The sequence below is a fragment of the Aulonocara stuartgranti genome, assembly GCF_965226115.1.
Source record: "Aulonocara stuartgranti genome assembly, chromosome: 15".
NCBI lineage: Eukaryota > Metazoa > Chordata > Actinopteri > Cichliformes > Cichlidae > Aulonocara > Aulonocara stuartgranti.
The window spans coordinates 19,312,870-19,336,499 of record NC_138951.1 but is presented as its reverse complement, the minus strand read 5'-3'; the positions used below and the strand labels follow the sequence as shown (position 1 = coordinate 19,336,499).

The window sequence follows — 23,630 nt, the reverse complement described above, 5'->3', positions numbered from 1 at the left end:
CGGCAGCAAAAATAGTGATTTACTGCAGAGGTGTAAACAAAACTGCTCCATCTTTGGTTCTCCTCTCTCTTCCTTCTAACCCTTGTGTCCACAATTCCTCAGAGAAAGACAAACATCGATCTGAGTTACAGCCTCAGACTACTGAGAGTCTCTCTGGTCTGCACACCCACATAAACATGCACATATAGAAGCCTTATTTCTTTCCCTGCAGCTTCAAGTTTCTGAACTATGCCCCAACAGGAGTCTTGCAAAATTTTACGTATACATTTTAAAAACAATATTGCAGAATTTTATTACAGCTGCCGTTGTTAACCACTTATCTGACCTGTCATAAGTCATGCTGCTTGTACATTCACTGTTTTAGGCTCTATAGACAGCAGTTTCTAGCACAGTTTAGGCAGCCAATGAAGTCCAAGTTGACTGGATTTGAAATTTGTTGGTAAACACATCCTCATTTTACAATTTTTTTACTCAGTGATATGGTCATTGTGTTCAGAGGCGAAAACTTTCAGAAAAACACAGGAATTGTCACAGAAACTTCTCTGTCACTGATCAAGGCTTTATGATACTGACAGCATCTGTTGAGCCTTCCTGGCTGTCAGTGACAATTCTGATATTTCCCTGAAAGAAAAGGGAATGTTTTGGATTCCAACAAAAACGAAAATGTGGCCACGTAATCGTTGTTTGCATGATGTGTCCTCCAGCTGTTAATATGATTGTGCCAAGGAGAACACTTAATGAAAACAAATAACAGAAAAACTGCGGCCATGCATCACAGCCCGGATTCAGTAATTATCATATATGTATCAAACTTGAGTTTATTAGCTCTGTGTCACAGGAAGTGGCATGCAATAAACTGAGTGACCTTTAGGCACCTTGAGACATTCAAGGGTATTTGTTTAAATCCTGTAAATCGCGAGCTGGATCTGCAGCAAACCTGACTTTTCCCCAGCACATGCACCACACTGTGGTTCATGTTTTGTGCCTCCTCTGACAAAAGGTACTCATCACTACTGAGCAGAAACACCCCACAACCCTTCTTGTTTTGAGGAAACCACACAGGTCAGGAACACTGCACAGCCCCCATCAAAGTTGCTGAGATCCTGACCTGCTTATTTCTCCAACGTGGTAAATCTAAGTGATCCTTCTCTTATTGGCAAGTATACTGCATTCCAGTTATTCACCTGTGCTGCAGCTAAGTCATTAAACAACAACCTATACCATCTGTGCTACACTGAAATGACTCTTACGGAAAGCTTATGTACTCACCCAGTAGAGCATAGTAAAAAGGAAACTGGGCGGCGTCAGTTGAGTACTGAGGGAGTGCATACAGACCACCAGGTAGGGAATTCCACAACAAACGGTTTCTGGATGTAAGGGAGTCCACGCGGTCCTGGATGATCTGGATGAAGCAGAGAGGTAAAGCAGAAAGGAGGATGTGTGAAGAAAAAGAAGAATAAGATCAGGGAAACTTGTATTTTTTTTTTCAGTCAAACTGAAAAATCAATTGCCTGAAATTGCCCCCTTAACTCCGCCACCTAACAACAGACATGTACTAATATTTGAAATTTAAAATGACAGCTTTTTAGGTTATGTTAGGTGCTTTGAGAGGTCTCGAAGAGAGGAACATCTTTGCAGACCCAAGACACTTCATCCTGTGGAGCAACTCAATCCCAACATCAGCAGTCCATTAGTGAGTTAGCTAACACGATCCATCTGTCTTGTTACCGGAGGTTGGGTGAGCTGGTTGAATGTTGTGACAGTGAGCCAACAGGATGTAATGCAAGAGTAATGGAACTGTTGATCCTAGCCAATTGGTTGGTTGCTACTAAAAATTGTATTTATTTATTTTTGCAAATTATATAGTGACATAAAAATCCTTGAATTTCATTTCGGGTTGTTTCTTCATAAATGGCATATGGGCTGTCTATATTTTTGACTTTTACATGCATATTTTAAATTTTTTACATGACTATAAACCATTCAAAAGTAGAGATATACCTAAGTAGTTTTGACTTATTGTGAAACTTAAAAAACACATTTTTAATTTAAAAAACAAACAAACTTTTTAATCACATTTCTTTGTATTTAGATCAAAACAGTGGAGGAAACAGGGAAGGGGAATTGACACTTACATCCAGCTCTTAACAGCCACACACACACATATGCCACACACCCACCTCCTTACACCAACTGTCAGGCTCGCAGTATGTGGGACACTACGGTTATCAGCCACGCTTCATTTCACCCGTTTAGCCTGGTGGCATGCTGGCTCTGACTTTTTAGCACATCTGGCCAACAGTATACAGCTGTCAGCGGTCTCCTGTCTAATTTCATACCCTGCTAGCACTGGGCATTTGGTGGAATTACCAAGGTCTTGTTTGTGCTCAAAAAAAAATAAATGCTGCAATTTGAGGACACTTTGTATTATTAAGGTAAACATGAAGGCAAACATAAATTATAGTTGTAGGGCTTGGTGATGAAATTATCAGTCATTTTACAAATAGATGGGTCCTTATTCCTGGTGTTTGATAGATGGCATTGATGCAAACATTTTAATATACACAGCATTAAATTGGCTCAAACAGACAAATGTGTGACGTTATTACAGGCATGAGATCTTTCATTTCAATTGCATATGCCATACTTTCAGTTCACTGTATCATTTTTCTACTTTACATATGCATATGAAGTAGAAAATTATACACATAACAGGAGGCAAATTCTGAAAGCAAAAGTTGGAAAATAATAAGGAAAATAAAAAGGTTGTACTTTTAAGTACAAGGTAGTAGCTGTTTGAAACCCTTCAGGGATGGTTAGGCGTGCTTCATATTTTGAAAGTTTTGAAAGTTGATACCTTGATTGCTCATTTGTGCAATCAAAGCAATCAACTGAGCTATAGAATTAAAAAGGGAGTCATTATTTTATGACTAATAACAGAAAATAACTGTGTCAGCATTAAAAATTAATGGCTTTTCAGTCTGTTAAACTTTCTTTCTATTTGTACAAATTCAAAGAGGTAAGATATAAAATCAATAAGAATGATAAAGCCAATTTTCTTAGTCTTAATAAAGCCTAAATATGTGCAAAAAGATCTACCTGTATACCTGTGCTTCAAACTTACTTTGTGAAAAAGAATGGAGATTCCACCTTTAAACTTGCATTCAGTGTAACTTCAGCAATTAAATCAGACAACAAACTGGCCTACACAACAACCACAGCCCTCACCTAGTAATAATATTTTTACACACATTAAAAAAAATTAAGTCGAAAAAGTTAGTCTTTCTTTGTTGGTGTAATGATTGTAATAATAGTATTTATGTTATCGCTATGATGATAATTGTGATAATTATGATATTAGTATTCATGGTGGACGTGATAAATTAAAACAAACTGTGGGCTTTAGAAAGATCATAGCAATCATACTGATGTTTATGTAATGATACCTATGATTCTTCTGCTGATGTTGGTGATAAAAAGGATTATTATCCTCTGTGTCTGTGTTCAGAGATGATACAAAGCGCAAATGGTCTCTGAGGTCTGAATCGAGGTTGTAAGGAAATGAATTTCTTTTAAAACAAAAAAAAGAAAAAGGAAGACTAGGATGGCTTTTGTGGTACATGGCAATGACACAGGTTCATTTCTGTACATCAGCTGGTTAGGTCATTTAATGAGCCAGCCTGTGGGTTTCTAGCCTTGAGAGCGGGCATGAACGCCCACTCACATACTGCAGCCTCTTAAACCTGTAGGCTGCCAGACAGCATGGTCCTCCTTCACACTTGGTGCTTCACAACTGGCACTTCACGACGCCTATGTTTTCATTTCAGGCAACAAAATGCTGGTTTCCATCTTCAATATTTCTTTTCTTTTCTCAAAGATTGTCAGGTTAGGTTAAAATAAAACCTGAACTCCATGTAACGTTTTCTAGGTTAACCTTGCTGAATAGTCCACCAGAGATTTTATGAGCACTTTTCACACATAGCAAGAGGTTTTCTTTTCTGTTTGTCACTGATTAGAACTGATAAGTCACACACAATCTAGACTACCATTAGATACAGAAGGACTCCTGCTAAATATATGTAACTGTCACAAGTCTGATGACAGTGAAGAAAATGAACATTAAGTACTAGCTGGTGCCAAATCAAAGGGAAAGAGGGGCAGTAGCTTTGAGAGTTGAAAAAAGGATAAGTTCTATATAAAAATGTTATATGCCAATGGTGTATCAGCGGCTTTCTCACATGATGCTAAGGGTTTATTGCAGAAAAACACAGTTTTATGAAGAAAAAACAACAACAAAAAGTCAAACTGTAACCCTGATCTCAAAACAAACTTTGAGCATGCCAAATCACCCCCAGTAACTTTGATATACCTTCACTGAGTGTTTGAACACTGCATTGCCGAGCTGCTTCTGAGTGGAAATGTATGAATATGGAGCAGAAAAAGTACTGCAAAAGAGAGGGCACATTCAGCTAACCTTCTTTGGATAAAAAAAAAAATACTGACAACTGGAGAAAGAAATCTTTCAAAGGTTTGTCTTTGGGAGGTGATGCATAGCCAGCGGCAATGTATAGTACAGAACAAGCTATAGCAGTTTGACTGACTAAATGCAACTCTCCTGATGAAAATAAATCCACAACTCCCATTTAAGACAATGTTTTGCAAGCTTACCTCAAGAGTTGTTAAGACTATTTTGGCTATGGAGGAGAAGTAGGCGTCCCAGAGGAACTGAGTTTGCTGGCGGAGAGCCAAGATCCTGTCATGGCCCACGGACCGGGTAATGGAGGGAACCTGTGGAAAAAATAGACAAAGAAGATCAAGATGACAGTGAGACAGATTATATTATGCTAGATTTTTAAACAATGCTGAGTGAAAGATGAGAATCGGCGGAAGGCAAATAGGGTGGAGGAAGCATTAATAATTTGTGGACATGCAGAAAAGATTAAGGGAGATTTTCCCCTCAAGACTCTTCCACCACATCTTACTTTGTACTTACCTCCATTGATAGTGTTTCAACTAAACCACCTGCTATTCAGCTCCAGTTCTGTATTCACCTGAGAGTTAATTCATCTAAGTGTATGCTTGGAATATATATATATATATATATATATATATATATATATATATATATATATGTACTTTTTTATATAGATGAGTTTGATGAGCTCTCCAAAGCTAAAAGATATTTAAGCTTTAGTTTAGAATTACACAAAACAGTTAATCAGCTTATCATAGATGTTACATTACCTCAACAACTTATTGATCATTGTTAATTTATTTTTTCCTGGAACAGAAATGAAGGGGAATGAAAAAGCCAAGTGCCAGCAACCGCTGCTGATAGCTAAGACCCACAAGAACAGCCCATGATCTCACTGTTCCCAGCACACACTAACATACAAAACATGAGCAGCTTGCCTGAGTGGCACCTTTAGGGAGAGACAGTGAAAGCTTAAAATTAAGGAACACCATGATCCTGACTTGGGAGCTAAACAACCGGATATGCCAGGGAGATGGTGCAGGATGTTGTCTTGATGTCCAGCTTGGAAAACAACAAAGTACTACAAGATGAGATCAGACATAACCATACATGCTCCATTGAGCTTGACAATAAAACAGTCAAGGGAATATTCCAGCCAGTGTTTCTAAAGACCCTCATCGGGGGCGTATTTGAAGCCCAAGAACTGTTTGGTGTTTCCCCATGGACAAGAAATCTCCCGTCAATAAACATTAGAGTGCCAACTGGTTAGACTTGGCCAATGAAAAGGCCACTATAATGTGGGGAAATAATGAGTGATGGTGATAATCAGTTTTCCCGAAACACTCATCATTTTCCTGAGGGTGTTGAGGATTTTTATTTAAAGAGTCCCAAGCCACTTGGCTCTATCGGTCATGCTTTGACCAGGGAGCTCTCATCTTACAGTGATCTGTGAAGCCTAATGAGGCGACTCCGACTGACAGTCATCCTGTCTGGAATTTCTTCAACTGATATTTGTCACTGAAATATACCAATTTCCACATGCATTATGTGTCCAATAATATCTTCATCCCCTCTGCTTCAAGGCGAAATGATCCCTTCATTCATTTAAATGAGACCACTGCATTGACAGGAGTGCTGATACAGTGGGTGTTGGCAAAAAAACAAACTGTGGGGCTGACAAGCAAAAACACTAAAAGATAATATAATTGAATGAATGGAAAAAGTAAAAGTGTACATTCTATATCATGCTAATACTTTTGAGTTTTCATCCATTTCTTTCCATTTATTGTTTGGATTTAAACAGGTTTCATTTTTGCCTGGGTTTCTTTGGTTTACTGTACTATTGATTTTTGCATGCTTCGTTTTGCTAAAAATTATATATTCAGTTTACTTTGCAACAAAAGTTGCAATTGTTTGCCTTTGAAACTTTGCATTGCTGGGCTGTCCAATTAGCCTTCACACCCATATTCATATTTTTTAAACTGGTCTTTGTCATGGTCCTGCGGCCATGACACAGTGACTTTGTGTTTGTGTTCCTTATTGTTATTATTCTCTTTATTATTCTTGGGCTGTTTTGGGATGGTTTGTGTTTTGGGATTTTAGATACTGGGTTTTGGGTTTGTGCTCCCTCTATTGGTCCCTGGTGTTAGTGTTCCCCTGTCTCGTCAGGTTAATCAGGTCCAGCTGTGTCTCCCACCTGTGTGTGATTTCCCAGTGTCTCTCTGTGTACTTATAGTGTGTGTTTGCCTCTGTTCCTGGTCGCGTCGTCTGTGTTCATACCTGGTGTAATCCCCTGCGTGCTCTCCCTGCTGTTCTCCCTTCATGCTCAGGTTTGCTATTTCTTTGTGTAGTTTCTCCCAGTTAGTTCATCCTTAGTTCTGTTTTACCATCCCCACTTTATATTGGATATTATCAATAAATCACCCTCACACCTGAATAAGTGCTGCGTTTTGAGTCCTCCTTCCGCTCTCCACACGGCCGCTGCCCCGGACCGTGACAGTCTTATTAAATTGCTTTTATGTCATATGACTACAGTGATGCTGCTTGCATTTTAATTTATCTATTTTTTTATGCTTCGCTCTTTTCACACAAGAATAATAAATAAACACGACTGGATTTCATCTCTGACAGCCCTGAAAATATTTTGGGTAGCGACAGATTTACCAAGCAGGGTGAATTAGTGTGAGGCTGCACTCACAAGACTGCATTGATAGTAGTGGTTTTCAGTCAACTGCCTCCTACAACCCTTAGTAAATATTTTTTGTATGATTCATTTAAATGCTTTCCTCCCATAATTTTGATCTCTGAAATCGAAGGATCTTCAAATACATGCTGAATGCAAGGCCAGCTGCAAAAATAGCTGTGTCCATGCTTACCACTGTGCCTCTACAGTAAGTACAGATAACACAAGTATTTTTTTTTAATGCTTGGACAGAGCATTAGTAAATCTGGCCCACAGAGTGATGACAAAATTGCATCAAAAATGAAAGAGTCACAGATTATGTGGCAGAGTGTTGATAATTATGGGTAAAAACCAAAAAAAGCACTCACAGTACAGAGGGGCTCTGCTGCTTATCCACTTTATAACAAAATTGTATTATAATTGCTTTTTCATTTACTTTTAAAAGATATTTATTTCACATTTGCGTGATCTGAAAACCCCACATTAATCATGAACTCAGGAAAGCGGTTGCGCCGGTGTTGACGTCACTGGGATCTGCCTACAGCAGCACAAGCTTTAATTGTTCAGCTCTCTGAGGTGGAATATAAACAACACCAATCAAATCAGCCCCATTCTCTTTCCCTCGATTGACTCTAATAGTGTTTATGTTTCTCAGCAGGGGGGCGTTTTGTGTGTGTGTGTGTGTGTGTGTGTGTGTGTGTTGTGTATTCCCCCTCTCCATGGAGAGAACAGAAACTCTACATAATAAACAGCCAGGTATTGCTGTGCTCAGTGATGTAATTGAAAGTAATGAGATTCAACTCTCTCAGCAGGTGTTACGGCTTCAGTGTTGCATGAGTTCCTGTGTGTGTGTGCGCGTGTGTGTTTGTGTATGTACACGCGCATGCACGTGTGTAGGTAGTTTCTAGTGAACAAAAAAAAAAAGGAAAAAAAAGGGAGAAACCAATCAGGGCAAGCATACGGAATTTGTTTACCAACCAAAAACTAAAATATATTCTGGTTAAATATTTCACTGATTATCGCCTTCTTTATAGATGTTGTCATCTGGACCAAAATAATTAAATGAATAAATTCTGGATGTTTTAATGCTTCTTAAAGGTGTTAAGCTGACCGTTGAATAAACCATAGAGCCCGAGGCTAAAGAATCCTTTCTGATATCTACTTTCCAGAGAATGATTTTATTCTTGCCACTCTGCCGACTGCCTCAGTGCTGAAAGAAAGAAATGAAACGCCTTCAAGGTGTCCTCAACATCTATAAATGTGTGTTGAATGAAAAGCGGAAACAACCTGTATTGCTGTATCCCTTTTAAATTAATTCATTAATGTTTATTTATGTAACATTATATTAAACTGCTCAACTGGTGTTTATTTAAAACTGACAGGAAATATGCAGATGACTTTATTTCCTCTAAAAAAATGAGTTCCTGTCTTTTATCAGGAATTTGGATGACATAGATGATTTTCTGGAAAAGAAAGGTGGTTTTTGAACCACCACGATGTATACAGTTAGGTCCGTGACAATGACAAAGTTTTTGTAGTTTTATTTCTGAGTGATATATTTGCACTGGATCTTTCAATATGAGGAGAAACTGACATAAGTAAAGGGGGCAACTATTTGCCTGAAAAAACCTTTTGGCTCTCGGAGGAGACGGACGCACTTTTTCTCCTCTCCCTTATCTTCCCTGCTTAGTTCTTATGTCCTTGTCTAGTCTCGTGTTTTTTGTATTACTTTTCCCTGGAACACACTCTCACAGTCTGTTTCTAAAACCTAAAGGGAATTATGGATTTGATCAACTGGTCTCTGAATGCTATTGACACCCTTTTCTCAAGGAGAAGTCTGGGAGGGACTTTCCCTGCCGGATACACGATGGACGGGTGGCAGAAATGGAGGATCGTGTGCCTGGCAGGACTGTCGATCGAGGACGCTGAAGATATCTACCTATTCGGAACCATGATAACAGGGTTCTTGCTGATCGGAGCTGGCTTGACCCTGACTTATCAGAGAATTAAGAAAGGGGAACCGGCTGTTCAAACCCCCCCAAGGCTGCCCGCTGGGATTGAAACGATGGTACGAGGCGCGACTTCTCAGAACTGGCTCATTGAAAGCAGCATGGTTAAGACCTTGGAGACGCTTACAGCTGCCGTGAATACTCAGAATAACACCTCTGAGCGTATATTGGGTTACATCAAGGAGAGGCCTGCTCAGAATAACACCTTTGAGGGAAAGTTGGATTACATTGGGGTGGCTGTAGCTCAGGTGGCAGAGCAGGTCAGCCACTAATCAGAAGGTCGGTGGTTCGATCCCAGGCTGCCTCCTGGCTGCATGCCAAAAATCCTACCCCATGTTTGCCTACTGGTGGTGGTCAGAGGGCCCGGTGGCGCCAGTGTCCGGCAGCCTCGCCTCTGTCAGTGCGCCCCAGGGCAGCTGTGGCTACAATGTAGCTTGCCATCACCAGTGTGTGAATGTGTGTGTGAATGTGTGTGTGAATGGGTGAATGACTGAATGTAGTGTAAAGCGCTTTGGGGTCCTTAAGGACTAGAAAAGCGCTATACAAATACAAATGCAGGCCATTTACATCGTAGAACAGCTCACTGCAGTCGTGAGGTCTCAGAATCTGCTCTCTGAGCAAAAGAATGACAACACCACGGAACTGAAGGTTGATAACATCATGGAGAAACTTGCGGTTCTCCAACGGGAGATTGAGAGACCAGTGTTAAAGAACAGCTTTGAAATTCTCATGAGTTGTTGCAAAAGGAAAATTAACATCATAATTTTCTACCCCTTCGGCGCCAGCTGTGGGCTCAAGGCTGGAGCCGAACAAAACTCCCTGATAACGACTGTGTTGAGTCTGTTCCTTCCCATTCCATGCAAGGCCACCTGGGTTGGCTGAAAGACTGTTTACTTAGCCTGGCAGGGCGAAGGACACTGTCTCAGCTGAACTATGGACACGCACACACATACATATACTGATACTGATAAGCACTCACTGACGGATCACCCTCCCTACCCCGGATCCAACGCCACCTCCAACGCTTACCTCCCCTCTGATCATAGCTGGACTGGCCATCGGGCATACCGGGCATTTGCCCGGTGGGCCGCTGGCGATTTTTTGTTTTTATGGGCCGATGGATTTATTAATTTTTTTAGGAAGGGTATATATATATAATGAAAGGTGTTGGATTGGCCAATTGGTCATGATCGACTCTGGGCTGGACCAATTACAGCCGAGGAGGCTGGATGCACCCGCCCCCTTGTTTAGCAATCACGTGATTTTCGCGCATTGCATGCCGGGAACTAGTGGCAAAACAATCCAAGTACCGCATCAAATGCAAGCATTTGCAGCACCGCAAAACGTTCATTCTCCGGTTCCAATACCTTCTTGTTTTTTCTTTGGCGCACAAAAAAGGAATGTACAAAACAAAAGGAAAACAATGCCGGTCCGTACAAAGACAGACTCGAGGAAAAGACAAAGAAAAGATACGAGGAAAAAACAAAGGAGTGAAAGTGTCAGACCCTTACGAGCACACAGAGGGACAAAAGACATCAGCGTGCTGCCCAACTTTCACCACGCTCAGATTTATAATTATACGCTTCTTGGAGTGAGTGCATACACTCATGAAGTTTAGTAACTTCAGGTCACTGCAACAAGCCCAGGTACAGTTTACCGACGGATGGGTGCAGGACCTTGAAATGCACCGTGTAGAACGAAAGACCATCGTACGAACAAAGGTAAGTGTACCAGTCTCACAAATCGTCGTCATAAATACACATTCGTTAACCGTTTATTAATATAACCTTTGAGCTCAACGGTAATTAATTAGTAGTGGAAATAATTTTTGGTAGCATTACAGAAATGTAGCAGTGACAATAATATTGTATGTTGCAATCGCACTGGACAATTAGTGATACAAAACAACTGTTTTATCCTGTGAATAAAAGTATATGTTTTTGTCAATGTACCATGGTGATAACAGAAGCGAAACGCAATATTGTGTCAGGACAATTCACTATTTATGCACAATAAACAAAGGAGCATAGCGCGACAATTTCTGTTCAGCGCCAGACTTGCTTGTAACCTATATCACCAATTATGTTAAGAAAAATGACGTATTAACTACTACAAAACTCTGACCTTTGTGGGAATGCTTGGAGCAGACTAACATGTGAGCTGGAGTGTTCTGAGACGTTTATTATTATTAAACGTCTCAGAATTTGGTATATCCAGACCATCCGTGGGCTCTTACTTCGGAAACATGGCTTAAAAATTTTCTCTTCAACGACGTAATCCGATAAAAAACGATCTCTTTGCCCGTCGGCTTCCCGTGGCTGTCATGCGACCGGCTATTGCAGTTAATAATACAACAGCTTCTTGCCATTTTTTGGGTTTCTTTTTATCGCTGTGTAACTGAGTTCAATTGAAAGCCTGCGTGCGCTAGTACCTCTTGCCACAAGTTCCCAGAATCTTTTGCGGTTTAACCCTGAATGACGTCACATTTTCAATCTTTATCCTGGTGGGCCGGTCTCTAGTAAAAATGCCCAGGCCGATTTTTTGTCCCAGTCCAGCCTTGCCTCTGATGTGGACATCGGGTCAGTTGGAGGCGCAGTCGAAGATTGCAGCGGTACCAGATCAGATGTACACACTGGAACTCTTTCCCATGTTGCTTGTCTGTGTTTATTGTGCTATGGTGTGTTGATATCTGTGCATTCCTGTATTATCCTTCTGTATTACACAATTCGATGTTTTTTTTCCTCGCTACCTAGCTTGACCTGTCTCCCCAATGTGATGTTTGTATTGTATGTACGGTCGGCAAGGTCTGTCATCTCGGTTGTGGGCAAAAGACCTGCAACTGACAAATAAAGCCTATCTCATCTCATCTCAAAATAAACCTATAAGAGAGATTGCAAAATATGTAAGATTGGTTCAGTCGACCATCTATGACATTCTTAAGAAGAATGAATGCAGTGAAGCTCAGCGACACCAAAAGGCCCGCAAGCTCACAGAAAACAACTAAAGTGCATGATGACAGAATAGTTTGAAAGAAAAAAGGTTGATAATTGTAAAGGTCTACAAACAAGAGATGCCTTGTAAAGAGATGGTTTACAACAAAGTGCAAAAATCTGATAACAAGAATTGAAAAGGACCACATTAGATTTACCAACAAATAAATAAATAATCATTAGATAGATGAAACCAAGGTTTACTTGTATCAGAATCATGAGAAGAGAAAAATATGAAAAATGAGAGGAACGGCTCAGGATCTGAAGCAAACATCATTTGTCAAACATGGTGGAGGCAGTACAAATGAAGAAAACACTTTGGGAAGGCACTTACTGCATCCAAGTATTAAATGTCTTATGTATGTCTTATGGTCACTGATTCAGTCTCTTCCCTTCCTACCTTTGATTCTGTGCTTAGCGTGGCAGCAAAACAACAAGAACCACCGATTTGGTGAACAATGAAGAGAAACAACCCAACCTTCCCCAGTTTGAAATGTTAAAATGTGCCTCAGGTTGCATGATGCTTGTTCTGAAGTGACATGTATGTGACAGTCCCTTTATATGCCACTGTGGTTCATCACTCATGCATTTCATCTATTATCCTGAAAGCCTTGGAAATTAGCTGTGTTTATACCTGCCCCTGTCATTTCCTCACATGTCTGCATTAAAGCAAGGGAAATTAATCGAAAAATGTTTGCTTTGTTTGGATCAGTAATGAATGTGAACACCCTTCAGTGTCGGAGGCTATGTCAAAACAAATCTCTCACTTCACACATTATCTTAACCAACAATTAGCACGCCTTTGCATGATGGTTTTATTTTAAGCAAATAAACCAAATAACAAAACCTCTGACAAGATTAGTGCACTATTGTGAGTCTCAGTAATGCTTAATAAGGAAAAAAGCCTGGTATGTTTTATCTAAAAGCCACGTTTTTTTAAGATGGCCTGTCTGCTATTGTGTGTTTCACATAGAAAAACCACAAACACACTAATTAAAAGCAAAAAGCCTACACATGCTTACTTCTGGACTTGCTGTCCAGGTGGTGGTACAGGTCACTGAGGCAACACATGGTAACACAGAGTTATTACAGTAAGTAAATATCACAAGCTCTACCCACCGCTGTAATGAAAGAGAACAGAAGGTGATCCAATTGTCGAATCATCTATTTTAGATAAAAATAGTTCAGAGCGTAGGTGTGAGTGTCTGTGCATGTCACTGCTGTCATAAAGCATATGATTTTAAAAAAGCCACATGATTGCAATGAGATTTTTAAATTTGGCACATATCGATGATGTGCTGACAGGTCACACTTTTATCAACACTTTTTCTCATCCATAACCTAACAATCACCATTTGATTACACAGACACCAAGTGCCAGATGCTATATTTCCACATTATATTTCTATTTGGACTTCTCTGGAAAAAGTCTCTGAAGCAAAAATGATTCACTGCACTATCATGGAGGCGGCATGATGGCACAGTGGTTAGCACTGAGATCTCATAGCAAGACGTTTTGGGGTTTAAACTGGCTGATCAGTCCTGTGTGGAGCTTGCACATTCTCCTTGCGCTTCTCTTGGTTTTTGATGGCTTTCTTCCACAGTCCACAGTATATGTTGGCATACTTACAGCAGGTCAACTGCAGATCCTAAATGAGCTGTAGGTGTAAAAAGCACAATGTGTTCAGGGTGTTGCCACATTTACCGGCTCCAGCCTCTGTGTGAACCTAATTGGATTAGTTACTAGGAAAATGGATAGAGCTTTGGTTTTATATTCAAAAGCTCACAGTCAAATTAAATTCATTTAAAATTACAGCATTTCGCTTTATACTTTATGTCATCCATGCCTGTGAATTGTGAGCGAAATGATAGCCATTTGAAATAATTTAGAGAAAATATACTCAATGAGAAAAAAGCTTTTTCCATGAAGTTTAGTGTAAAGAAGGGATAAATCAGAGGCCCCTCAGAGGCAGGACCTTCCACAGCTGTCGGAGCAGGAAGCAATAGCAGGTTACCTTTGCTAACAAGTTCTTTTAATGAATACACATTAGTAGGCCACTGGTATGGGATTGTAGGAGGCTGCAGATGCAGGCAAGAATAAGTCAGTTTAAGGCTTTAAAATAAGCAATAAAATCCTAAAATCTATTCTACAAGCCACAGATAGCAAGTCATTAAAAAGGCTACTTGATAAACAGTATCACAAACAAACACTTGATCTTTGAGGAATATTAAGTGCATACTTAGGATCTATTTAGTTTTTGACATGACTGCGTGCCCACTTGCAGGTAAGCCTTTCAGAGAGGCAGGAGTGTGTTGAGGAAATATTACACATTTTGTCAGTTTCTTCCAGGCTTCTCAAACTGAATACATGATTTGCATAAAAGTGCCTAAACTGAAATCAAGCCGATTAAACTCATATGGCAGCTTTGTTTGGCAAAGTTAGCCTATTCATGCTTCAGGGCCACAAATCTGTTTCCACGCATTTCTGATCTATGCATTGTGCTTGAAGTTTGAATCAGCCCCAGCTGGATTCTTATGGGTTCCCATGGGGATTCTAAGCCAGAGAGGACAATTATAACTGGGAAGATGGTGGCATTTCACCATCCAGACACTGAATTAGCCGGTGCTGAAAGGGCACCGTTTATCTTTTGTTGGTGTAAAGTGCAAGGAAAGTTTGTCCTCTTTATCCAGGTTACATGGTGGTGGCCTTTGCTAACTTTGAGCCATTTACATATTTATATGTAAAAAAAATTATATATATATATAATATGTATAATTTTTTTCTTCTGCATCTGTTCATACTATTGCTGGAAAACTCATACATCTGCTGAAGATCTAATTTCATTTCCCCATCATTTAATTTTCCAGTGTTTTACAGTACCTGTAATAGCAGCCTCTCATCGCCAATGATGGCGGCTTTCCTCCAGTCAATTACTTCAGAGAAGGGAAGCTCCCAGCCATTACTTAGAATAACTGGAATACATGCAGCCTGTGAGGAAATACAAATGAAAAATTAAAAACAAACATGAAGAAAGAGGCACTACAAGCAGAGGCCATTCTATTTTGAGCTGAAGTGGAAAATACGTCAGAAATTTACTGTTGTTAACTTTGTGGGCAACCATGGGACTCCTAGCGTAGCTTAAATAACACACTCTCACACACATTTGCAAATTGGATTTGTAGAAAGATATCAGCTGAGCAAACAGGGGGTGTAACATTAATTCACATTAAAGTTTTTGGGTGTGATTGTGAACTTGTCCAGTTGTTCACCTCAGCAGGGCTGTCCTCCCTATAAGAAATAGGTTAAATAAAGGCTAAAGAAAACATTAACTTGAAACTGTTTACAAGATTTAGTAGATAAAGTGAAGGAGAAAAATCACAGTGATGCATAAAGTGTAAGCAGAATTTTAAAGTAGAGCACTGGGATGGATCAGCTTTTGGTCTTTTTTTTGTAAGGCATTTATCTTCTTCGGTAGCTTCCCTTTAATGAGACACTTTCAATAGGTTCCAAATAAGTCTTTCAGAAACAAATGGAGTTGCCAAAAAGATTAAGGACAAAATAAACTGTATTTATTTATTTTTGCTGTATGCCTCAATATTTAGAGGGTTCATTTGTGTGACTTGATTCATAGGGAGCTGATTTCATTTCCCACAGGAGCTCTGTGCGTTGCTCTAAATTCATTTTATGAATAAGAATAACTTTATTAATCCCCAAAGGGAAATTGCTTTGTAACAGTTGTTCAAAATTGTGGAAGTTGTAAAATTATACAACTTCAGCAGAAAGAAAATAAATTTTACAACTAGATGAAACGAAGGACCTCCCATGACGTTCGCTGGAGCAGTTAGTCATTCTCAAAACGGTTCATCGTTCGTGTTTAATCGATGAGAGTTGATTGTGCACTCCTCTGCACTATTAAACTGTGTTTAAATGGAAGATACTCTATTTTCTGGCTAATTTGTTTCATTTCACATATTTTATGCATCATTTAAAGGCTTGTGGTGTTGTTTTATTATATTCTCTGCTAAGATTATTATAACAGCTTGAACAACTTTGCTTCACATGTTAGAAAGCAGTTCTAGAAAGCAGGTCTAGGCTCTTTAGACGCCGATCCATGACTGAAAATACATGGTATTGTGCGTTTTCCTATTCAGGTATGCTTGGGATCACTGTTTCCAGACATACTTTTTTGTCATCATAATTTCATTAATTTTAGCATGATCCCCAACACCAGTGGCTGAAATGCAGAGCCTCCAGCACATTTTATAGATAGCTGTAGACACTGCTTTACCTGCTCCCTGATGATTTGAACCACAAATTTCACATTTCAATTACTCTGAATACTTTTTGTCACTGATATGTAGAGTAGATGGACCAACTGAAGGGCTGGATGCATCTCTCGGGTCCTGCATCAGATCTTTTCTGTTTTTATTTTCTTTTTCTTGCTAGTATAAAAAGGCCTAACGATACAATTTAAAACGAGTTCTTTGCTAAGTTGTCTGTTACGTTTAGACCAAACCTGCTTAGCTGCCTGTTTTAACGCTTTAAGCATGTTTTTGCTTGTTAAGGGGCTTAACAAGCTAAAAACAAATTCCTCGAAAAGTAGTCAGGTATAAGGCGATGTTTAGCACTGTTGCCTAACAGCAAGAAGGTTCCTGATCTTAATCTTTTTGTTTGGTGTCTGTGCCTGTGTAGGTTTTTCTCGAGGTACTACAGCTTCCTCTCCTAGTCCAAAATCGTGCTTGCCAATACATGATGTGTGTGCAAAGAGCGGCTGCTCAGGCCAACTGTTGCCCCTCCACATGATTCACTCTGTAGACGACCATGCCAGAGTTGATCAATGTACACTCAGCGGAGCTGTCCCGTGTGACATCCTTCCAGGAATCATGCTGTAGCTCTATGATTCCTGGAAATCACAGCAGCAAAGGAGGAATTTAGTGTCTCTTTAATGTGCTTGTCTTGTCCACCACGGGAGTGCTTGTCTTCTCTCAAATAATTTCTTTAGCAAATGCTTGTCATCTATGCACATCTGACATGCAGCACTTAAGCACACTGCTTGAATATATTCCTTCTCTGGTGTACCAGGAACTTTTTTCTTGTTTTTTAATGGACAGAAACCTTCTGAGATCGCTCATATCAAGTTCTTCAAGTAAGTTCAGCCATTTCTTTCACTAGTGTACAACAAAGAGGGCATCACAACCAAACAATATACTTAGAGATGGGACTGCAGGCTGATTCCTCCCACTCTGTCAAAGACTGAGGTTGCTGTGTCTAGTACTATAGGACACCGACTAGTGACAGTACAGCTTTAATTTTATATTGCAGTTTTTAGAACTGTTTCATTTCACTTAGAAGAAATAAAAAAATTTTCTCATGACTTTAAATGGAACACTTTTGAATAGAAACATTTTGTAATTTGGTAAGTTACCTCTATGTTGGTGAGTTATTTTTACTAAATCAAAAAGGCCAACTGCAGTTTCACTGATGAAAATTTCCAAAAATGAACAAATGTGTTTTTTGCAAATGAATTCTTCATGTGTGGTTGTTAAGTAGCGGCGCAGTGTCTGCAAAGAACGAACAAATTTCAGTATGTTTGGTATTTTCATTTAAAGTTCAAGTTTGACTGGATTCTCAATCAAGTGAAACCGAGAGATTAAAGGAGATTCACAAAATGCCGAGTGCATTACGGGTGACCCGTCGATCCAAATTCTCACTGCTTTGATTAGTCTGGCTTTGTGAGATGACGTTCTCTTTTCTCATCTTGTCTTTTTTCCCCACTGTCATCCTCTTACATGTCTCTCTCTTTGTCCGTCCTCTCCTCTACTGTCCTCTGAATTTTGATGATTATTAAACCACTGCAGAGGTTTATTTTCTCACCTCTAGCAAACACATCGGACATGCTGAAAAGGCCATTAAAATAATTGAGATGCATTTAAATGAAAGTTTAAATAAAAGCAATGAGAACATTTTTTAGACACTTCTTCTTTCAGCTAAACCTGCTAGCTTTGATACTGTAAAATTCAGCCTTGATTTGCCCGTTGCTTTTGGTTAAAAACTGTGAAATGTATGGTACCAGAAATCAGCAACAGAGAAGTCAGTTGTGTTTGTCTTATTTGTCTTATGTGCACCCTTCTAGAAGCAGACATATAAATGTGTTTTAATTACTAACATTTATAGTTTAAAATACTTTGCTCACAATTAAAATATGTATGTATACCTTAAAATCTGCAAACTTTTACAAAATATATGTTAAGCATTAGTGAAATAGTGAAGAGTTCAACACAAACTGGAATTGTGTAAAGTTCATCTTCAAAGGAAACATTTTTGAACCTCTGAAATGTGCTGTTTTCACACAAACCTTTGGTCTAAGGGAAAACAGTTTTTGGTTTGTTTTGTGCTTTCTCAAGTTCCTCAAGTTACAACTTAATTAGTGAGTGTTTACAGTCAGCATTTTTCGTGCAAACTATTGAAGCTGACAGCAATTAAAGCAAATATTGAGGGTTTTAAACACAGTACATTCTTTGTGACTGACTTCACAACCATCAACCCCCAGCAATGCACATTTTTCCTTAGTGACTGGAGGTTGCCAGCGGGTCGTCAACTAGTGTCTGTGTTGTATAATAGAAATGGGAATCTCTAGCCAGCCTACGATATGATATTGTTACAATATTTCAATATTTTGGCACTGCATAAATAAAATTCATTTTCAGCTCTGATACAATATTATTGTAGCTTTTTACATTTTGCGATATGCTGATCATTGCAATAACATACACTGCATTTTATTTATTTTTTAACTACTCAAGTTGGCAATTTGAAGTCTGTTTCTGATAATATATGAATTACCTCTGATAAATTGTCAAAAATCACATATTTGTTGCTGCCTACATAAACAGAAATTCCTATTATCAAAAGTTCTCATTTATTTTTTACATTTCTGCTTAGCACGCTTTCTGTTCTATAAAATTACAACCAGCTGGCAGCCAGTTGAGTCTTCTGTAGTTCATTCCTGACAAAGACTCCTTTAGACTGATGGCAACATGTTAGCAATCTGTCTTCATTTATAAATTAGACAGCAATTATTTGCACACCTTCAGCAATCTCTCTGAGCATGACTGCAATTAGTCCAAGTCAGACTGTGGCTGTTTGCAGAAACATTACCTCCTATCAGGCAACATCTTCAATCACCTTATTGTCAAGTTATTGTGAATGTGCAACATCATCAGGTTCTGGGCAACCATTTGGTCACCAAAAGTTGCTGCTCGATTGAATACAATCTTTTGTAACAATACAGTAGTTTCTTGCCATATTTTTACTAGTGTGACCGAGCCATTAGCTTGCTGTATTACTGTGCTGTATCGATTTATGCCTCTATAGTGTCTAGGCTTGTGCAACCTAGTCCTAGTCAAACGTCTAAAATGTTCTAGGAAAACAGAAACACCATAAAGGTTTTTAGAGTGACAGTTCTAAAAAACTCCTGAGGTTAGCATGCACCGCCCATTTATGTCTGCATGTAAATGTGTATTCTGTCTACAACAGAATGCATAATCAGAAGCATAAAATAAACAAAGAAGAACAAGGAAAACAAGACTGCCAAGGGCAACCACAAGGCAGAGCCAGATACTTAATGTCAAAACAACATTACGACAACGTGCTAATGCAAGATGAAAACGTCTGCGGTCTGAGGATGAGTGTGAATGTCCCTTTCTTGCTTCTCTGCGGTGTATCAACAGAAAGAGGCTTTTCGTGTCAGTGAAATGACAGATTGCCAATAGTAATAAGACGCTGTGCTGTAGGAGGAGGACACGGAACTGTTTGATTAGTCAAGTTTCTGAGCTGAAGCCTTACAGCCTGACTGACAAGCCTTTACCGGTAATTCTGAGAAAACTTTAGAATGATGAGCACGCGTGCTTGGGTCTATTTTCTCTGAAAAAGGAAATGACCAGAAGAAAATTATTTAATTTAATTAAAAATCTGGGTGTTTTAGACAATAAATACTAAAACAAACACATTTTCTTTTTCTTTTTTTTTTTAAAGATATTAAACCTTTTTTATTGGGAAGCATCCAATATTTTCTCTTAGGACTCTGACAGCAGCCCAGGATCCAAAGAGGACTTCTTCTTCATGATTTCTTTTTGTTTAAGTTACCATTATTAAAACATACAGCATAATATGTTATGTATAAACAACTAGAAAAAACAAAGGAAAAAAATCCCAATTTCTTTTAAGATGTTTGTTTCCCATATTATTTGTGAGACATCTCATATGATTTTGCCACTTTCTCGTTTTTTTCATACAACAGAAAATGTGCCCTCATGCGAAACATGAAATACAGGGAGTGCAGAATTATTAGGTAAATGAGTATTTTGTCCACATCATCCTCTTCATGCATGTTGTCTTACTCCAAGCTGTATAGGCTCGAAAGCCTACTACCAATTAAGCATATTAGGTGATGTGCATCTCTGTAATGAGAAGGGGTGTGGTCTAATGACATCAACACCCTATATCAGGTGTGCATAATTATTAGGCAACTTCCTTTCCTTTGGCAAAATGGGTCAAAAGAAGGACTTGACAGGCTCAGAAAAGTCAAAAATAGTGAGATATCTTGCAGAGGGATGCAGCAGTCTCAAAATTGCAAAGCTTCTGAAGCGTGATCATCGAACAATCAAGCGTTTCATTCAAAATAGTCAACAGGGTCGCAAGAAGCGTGTGGAAAAACCAAGGTGCAAAATAACTGCCCATGAACTGAGAAAAGTCAAGCGTGCAGCTGCCAAGATGCCACTTGCCACCAGTTTGGCCATATTTCAGAGCTGCAACATCACTGGAGTGCCCAAAAGCACAAGGTGTGCAATACTCAGAGACATGGCCAAGGTAAGAAAGGCTGAAAGACGACCACCACTGAACAAGACACACAAGCTGAAACGTCAAGACTGGGCCAAGAAATATCTCAAGACTGGTTTTTCTAAGGTTTTATGGACTGATGAAATGAGAGTGAGTCTTGATGGGCCAGATGGATGGGCCCGTGGCTGGATTGGTAAAGGGCAGAGAGCTCCAGTCCGACTCAGACGCCAGCAAGGTGGAGGTGGAGTACTGGTTTGGGCTGGTATCATCAAAGATGAGCTTGTGGGGCCTTTTCGGGTTGAGGATGGAGTCAAGCTCAACTCCCAGTCCTACTGCCAGTTTCTGGAAGACACCTTCTTCAAGCAGTGGTACAGGAAGAAGTCTGCATCCTTCAAGAAAAACATGATTTTCATGCAGGACAATGCTCCATCACACGCGTCCAAGTACTCCACAGCGTGGCTGGCAAGAAAGGGTATAAAAGAAGAAAAACTAATGACATGGCCACCTTGTTCACCTGATCTGAACCCCATTGAGAACCTGTGGTCCATCATCAAATGTGAGATTTACAAGGAGGGAAAACAGTACACCTCTCTGAACAGTGTCTGGGAGGCTGTGGTTGCTGCTGCACGCAATGTTGATGGTGAACAGATCAAAACACTGACAGAATCCATGGATGGCAGGCTTTTGAGTGTCCTTGCAAAGAAAGGTGGCTATATTGGTCGCTGATTTGTTTTTGTTTTGTTTTTGAATGTCAGAAATGTATATTTGTGAATGTGGAGATGTTATATTGGTTTCACTGGTAAAAATAAATCATTGAAATGGGTATATATTTGTTTTTTGTTAAGTTGCCTAATAATTATGCACAGTAATAGTCACCTGCACACACAGATATCCCCCTAAAATAGCTCAAACTAAAAACAAACTAAAAACTACTTCCAAAAACATTCAGCTTTGATATTAATGAGTTTTTTGGGTTCATTGAGAACATGGTTGTTGTTCAATAATAAAGTTATTCCTCAAAAATACAACTTGCCTAAGAATTCTGCACTCCCTGTAGTCATAAGATACCAACTATTTGTCCATGAACAGGGATATGAATTGTTTTTATTTTGGTGACAGATTTTTAGATAATTTTAGGTAACTCATCATCCTAACCCTATATATATGTATATATACATGCACATACATATATATACATACATACATATATATGTGTGTATATATATGTATGTATATATATATATATATATGTGTACATATATATATACAAACACACACACACACACACACACACACACATATATGTATATATATATATATATATATATGTATATACATACATATATATATATATATATATATATATATATATATATATATATACACATATATACATACATATATATATATATATATATATATATATATATATACATACATATATATATATATATATATATATATATATATATATATATATATATATATATATATATATACACATACGTATATATATATATATATATATATATATATATGTATATATATATATATATATATATATATATATATATATACATACATATACATACATATATATATATATATATATATATATATATATATATATATATATATATATGTGTGTATAATTTTAACATTTCTTATCTATTTCTCTTTCAGGTGGAGAGTAGAGAGTAAAAAATTTCAATAGAAAATACCGACGTGGTAGGTCAAGACTAAACCTGACAAAATGATTGCACACACATCACTGTTTGAAATCTTTTTTTCTGAGGTGAGAATATGATCTAAAGTTTGGATACAAAAAATAATGCCACCACGCAACAGTCATACAGGCTAGGGAAAAATGTCAATTCCCCAACCAGTTGGCAAGTGATTGCTAGACTAAGCTGTGCAGCACTCTATTTGTAAACCCTTTTACCTCTTAATAGCATTAAACCTCAAGCCGTCTGGTGAATGGAGGTGTGACTCATGACATATTTTATACAAGTCTGTATAAAACTACATGGACAAATCAACAATATTTAAAGACATTATCCATACACACGCAATTGACTGATTTACCTGCAAGGCCTCCAGGAAGCGGAAAGATCCAAGACGCCGGCCCCGTGGCACCAGGCAGAAGGTAGAGTTATGAAGTAGCTCCTGGTAGTCAAACCTATGCAAAGACACATTTTTAGAAAATAATTAGAAAGTGGGCACAAAAACTGACTAAAAATGTGCAAAAATGGTTTTGTTATGTGAAACGATATTTTAAATATATTCTCAGAATCAATTATCAGATGAGGAAAAGAGAGATAAATAAAGATAATCAAATGTCTAAAAGTTGTGCATTGTTCAAGACATTTCAGTGCATTTTTCTGATCTATAGAGTGGAAACAAACAAAGGCCAAAGTGAAAAATGATTGTCAGGCTGAATCTATGCTCGCACTTTGTCACTTCCTCCTTAGTGTCCAAACCTCAATTTCACAGAACAATCAAAAGCAGCTTACTTTTAAATGACTACCGCAGCCTTTTTTCAAGGACTTTCCTAAAATGTGTCTATGTAGAAGTCAGGGTGGTACCTCCTTCAGATCAAACGATATGGAGGATGGTGGATAAATAATAAAATGTG

The 23,630-nt window shown here is 38.6% G+C and overlaps 2 protein-coding genes across 4 annotated transcripts in view; one reads left to right on the top strand and one right to left on the bottom strand.

The window, feature by feature from the left end:
- LOC309688873 (exostosin-1) overlaps window positions 1–23,630 on the bottom strand; it is a 368,281-nt gene that overhangs the window by 40,893 nt on the left and 303,758 nt on the right. For both annotated transcript variants that reach the window (XM_082504934.1, XM_082504935.1), the window contains 4 exons: window positions 23,081–23,174; window positions 15,038–15,145; window positions 4,669–4,788; window positions 1,270–1,402 (listed from right to left, as the gene is read on the bottom strand). In XM_082504934.1, coding sequence (XP_082361060.1) covers window positions 1,270–1,402; window positions 4,669–4,788; window positions 15,038–15,145; window positions 23,081–23,174 — 455 coding nt within the window. The remainder of the gene's footprint in view (window positions 1–1,269; window positions 1,403–4,668; window positions 4,789–15,037; window positions 15,146–23,080; window positions 23,175–23,630) is intronic.
- The window catches only part of gnpat (glyceronephosphate O-acyltransferase), a 302,570-nt gene that overhangs the window by 103,958 nt on the left and 174,982 nt on the right, over window positions 1–23,630 (top strand). The gene's annotated exons all lie outside the window — the stretch shown is intronic.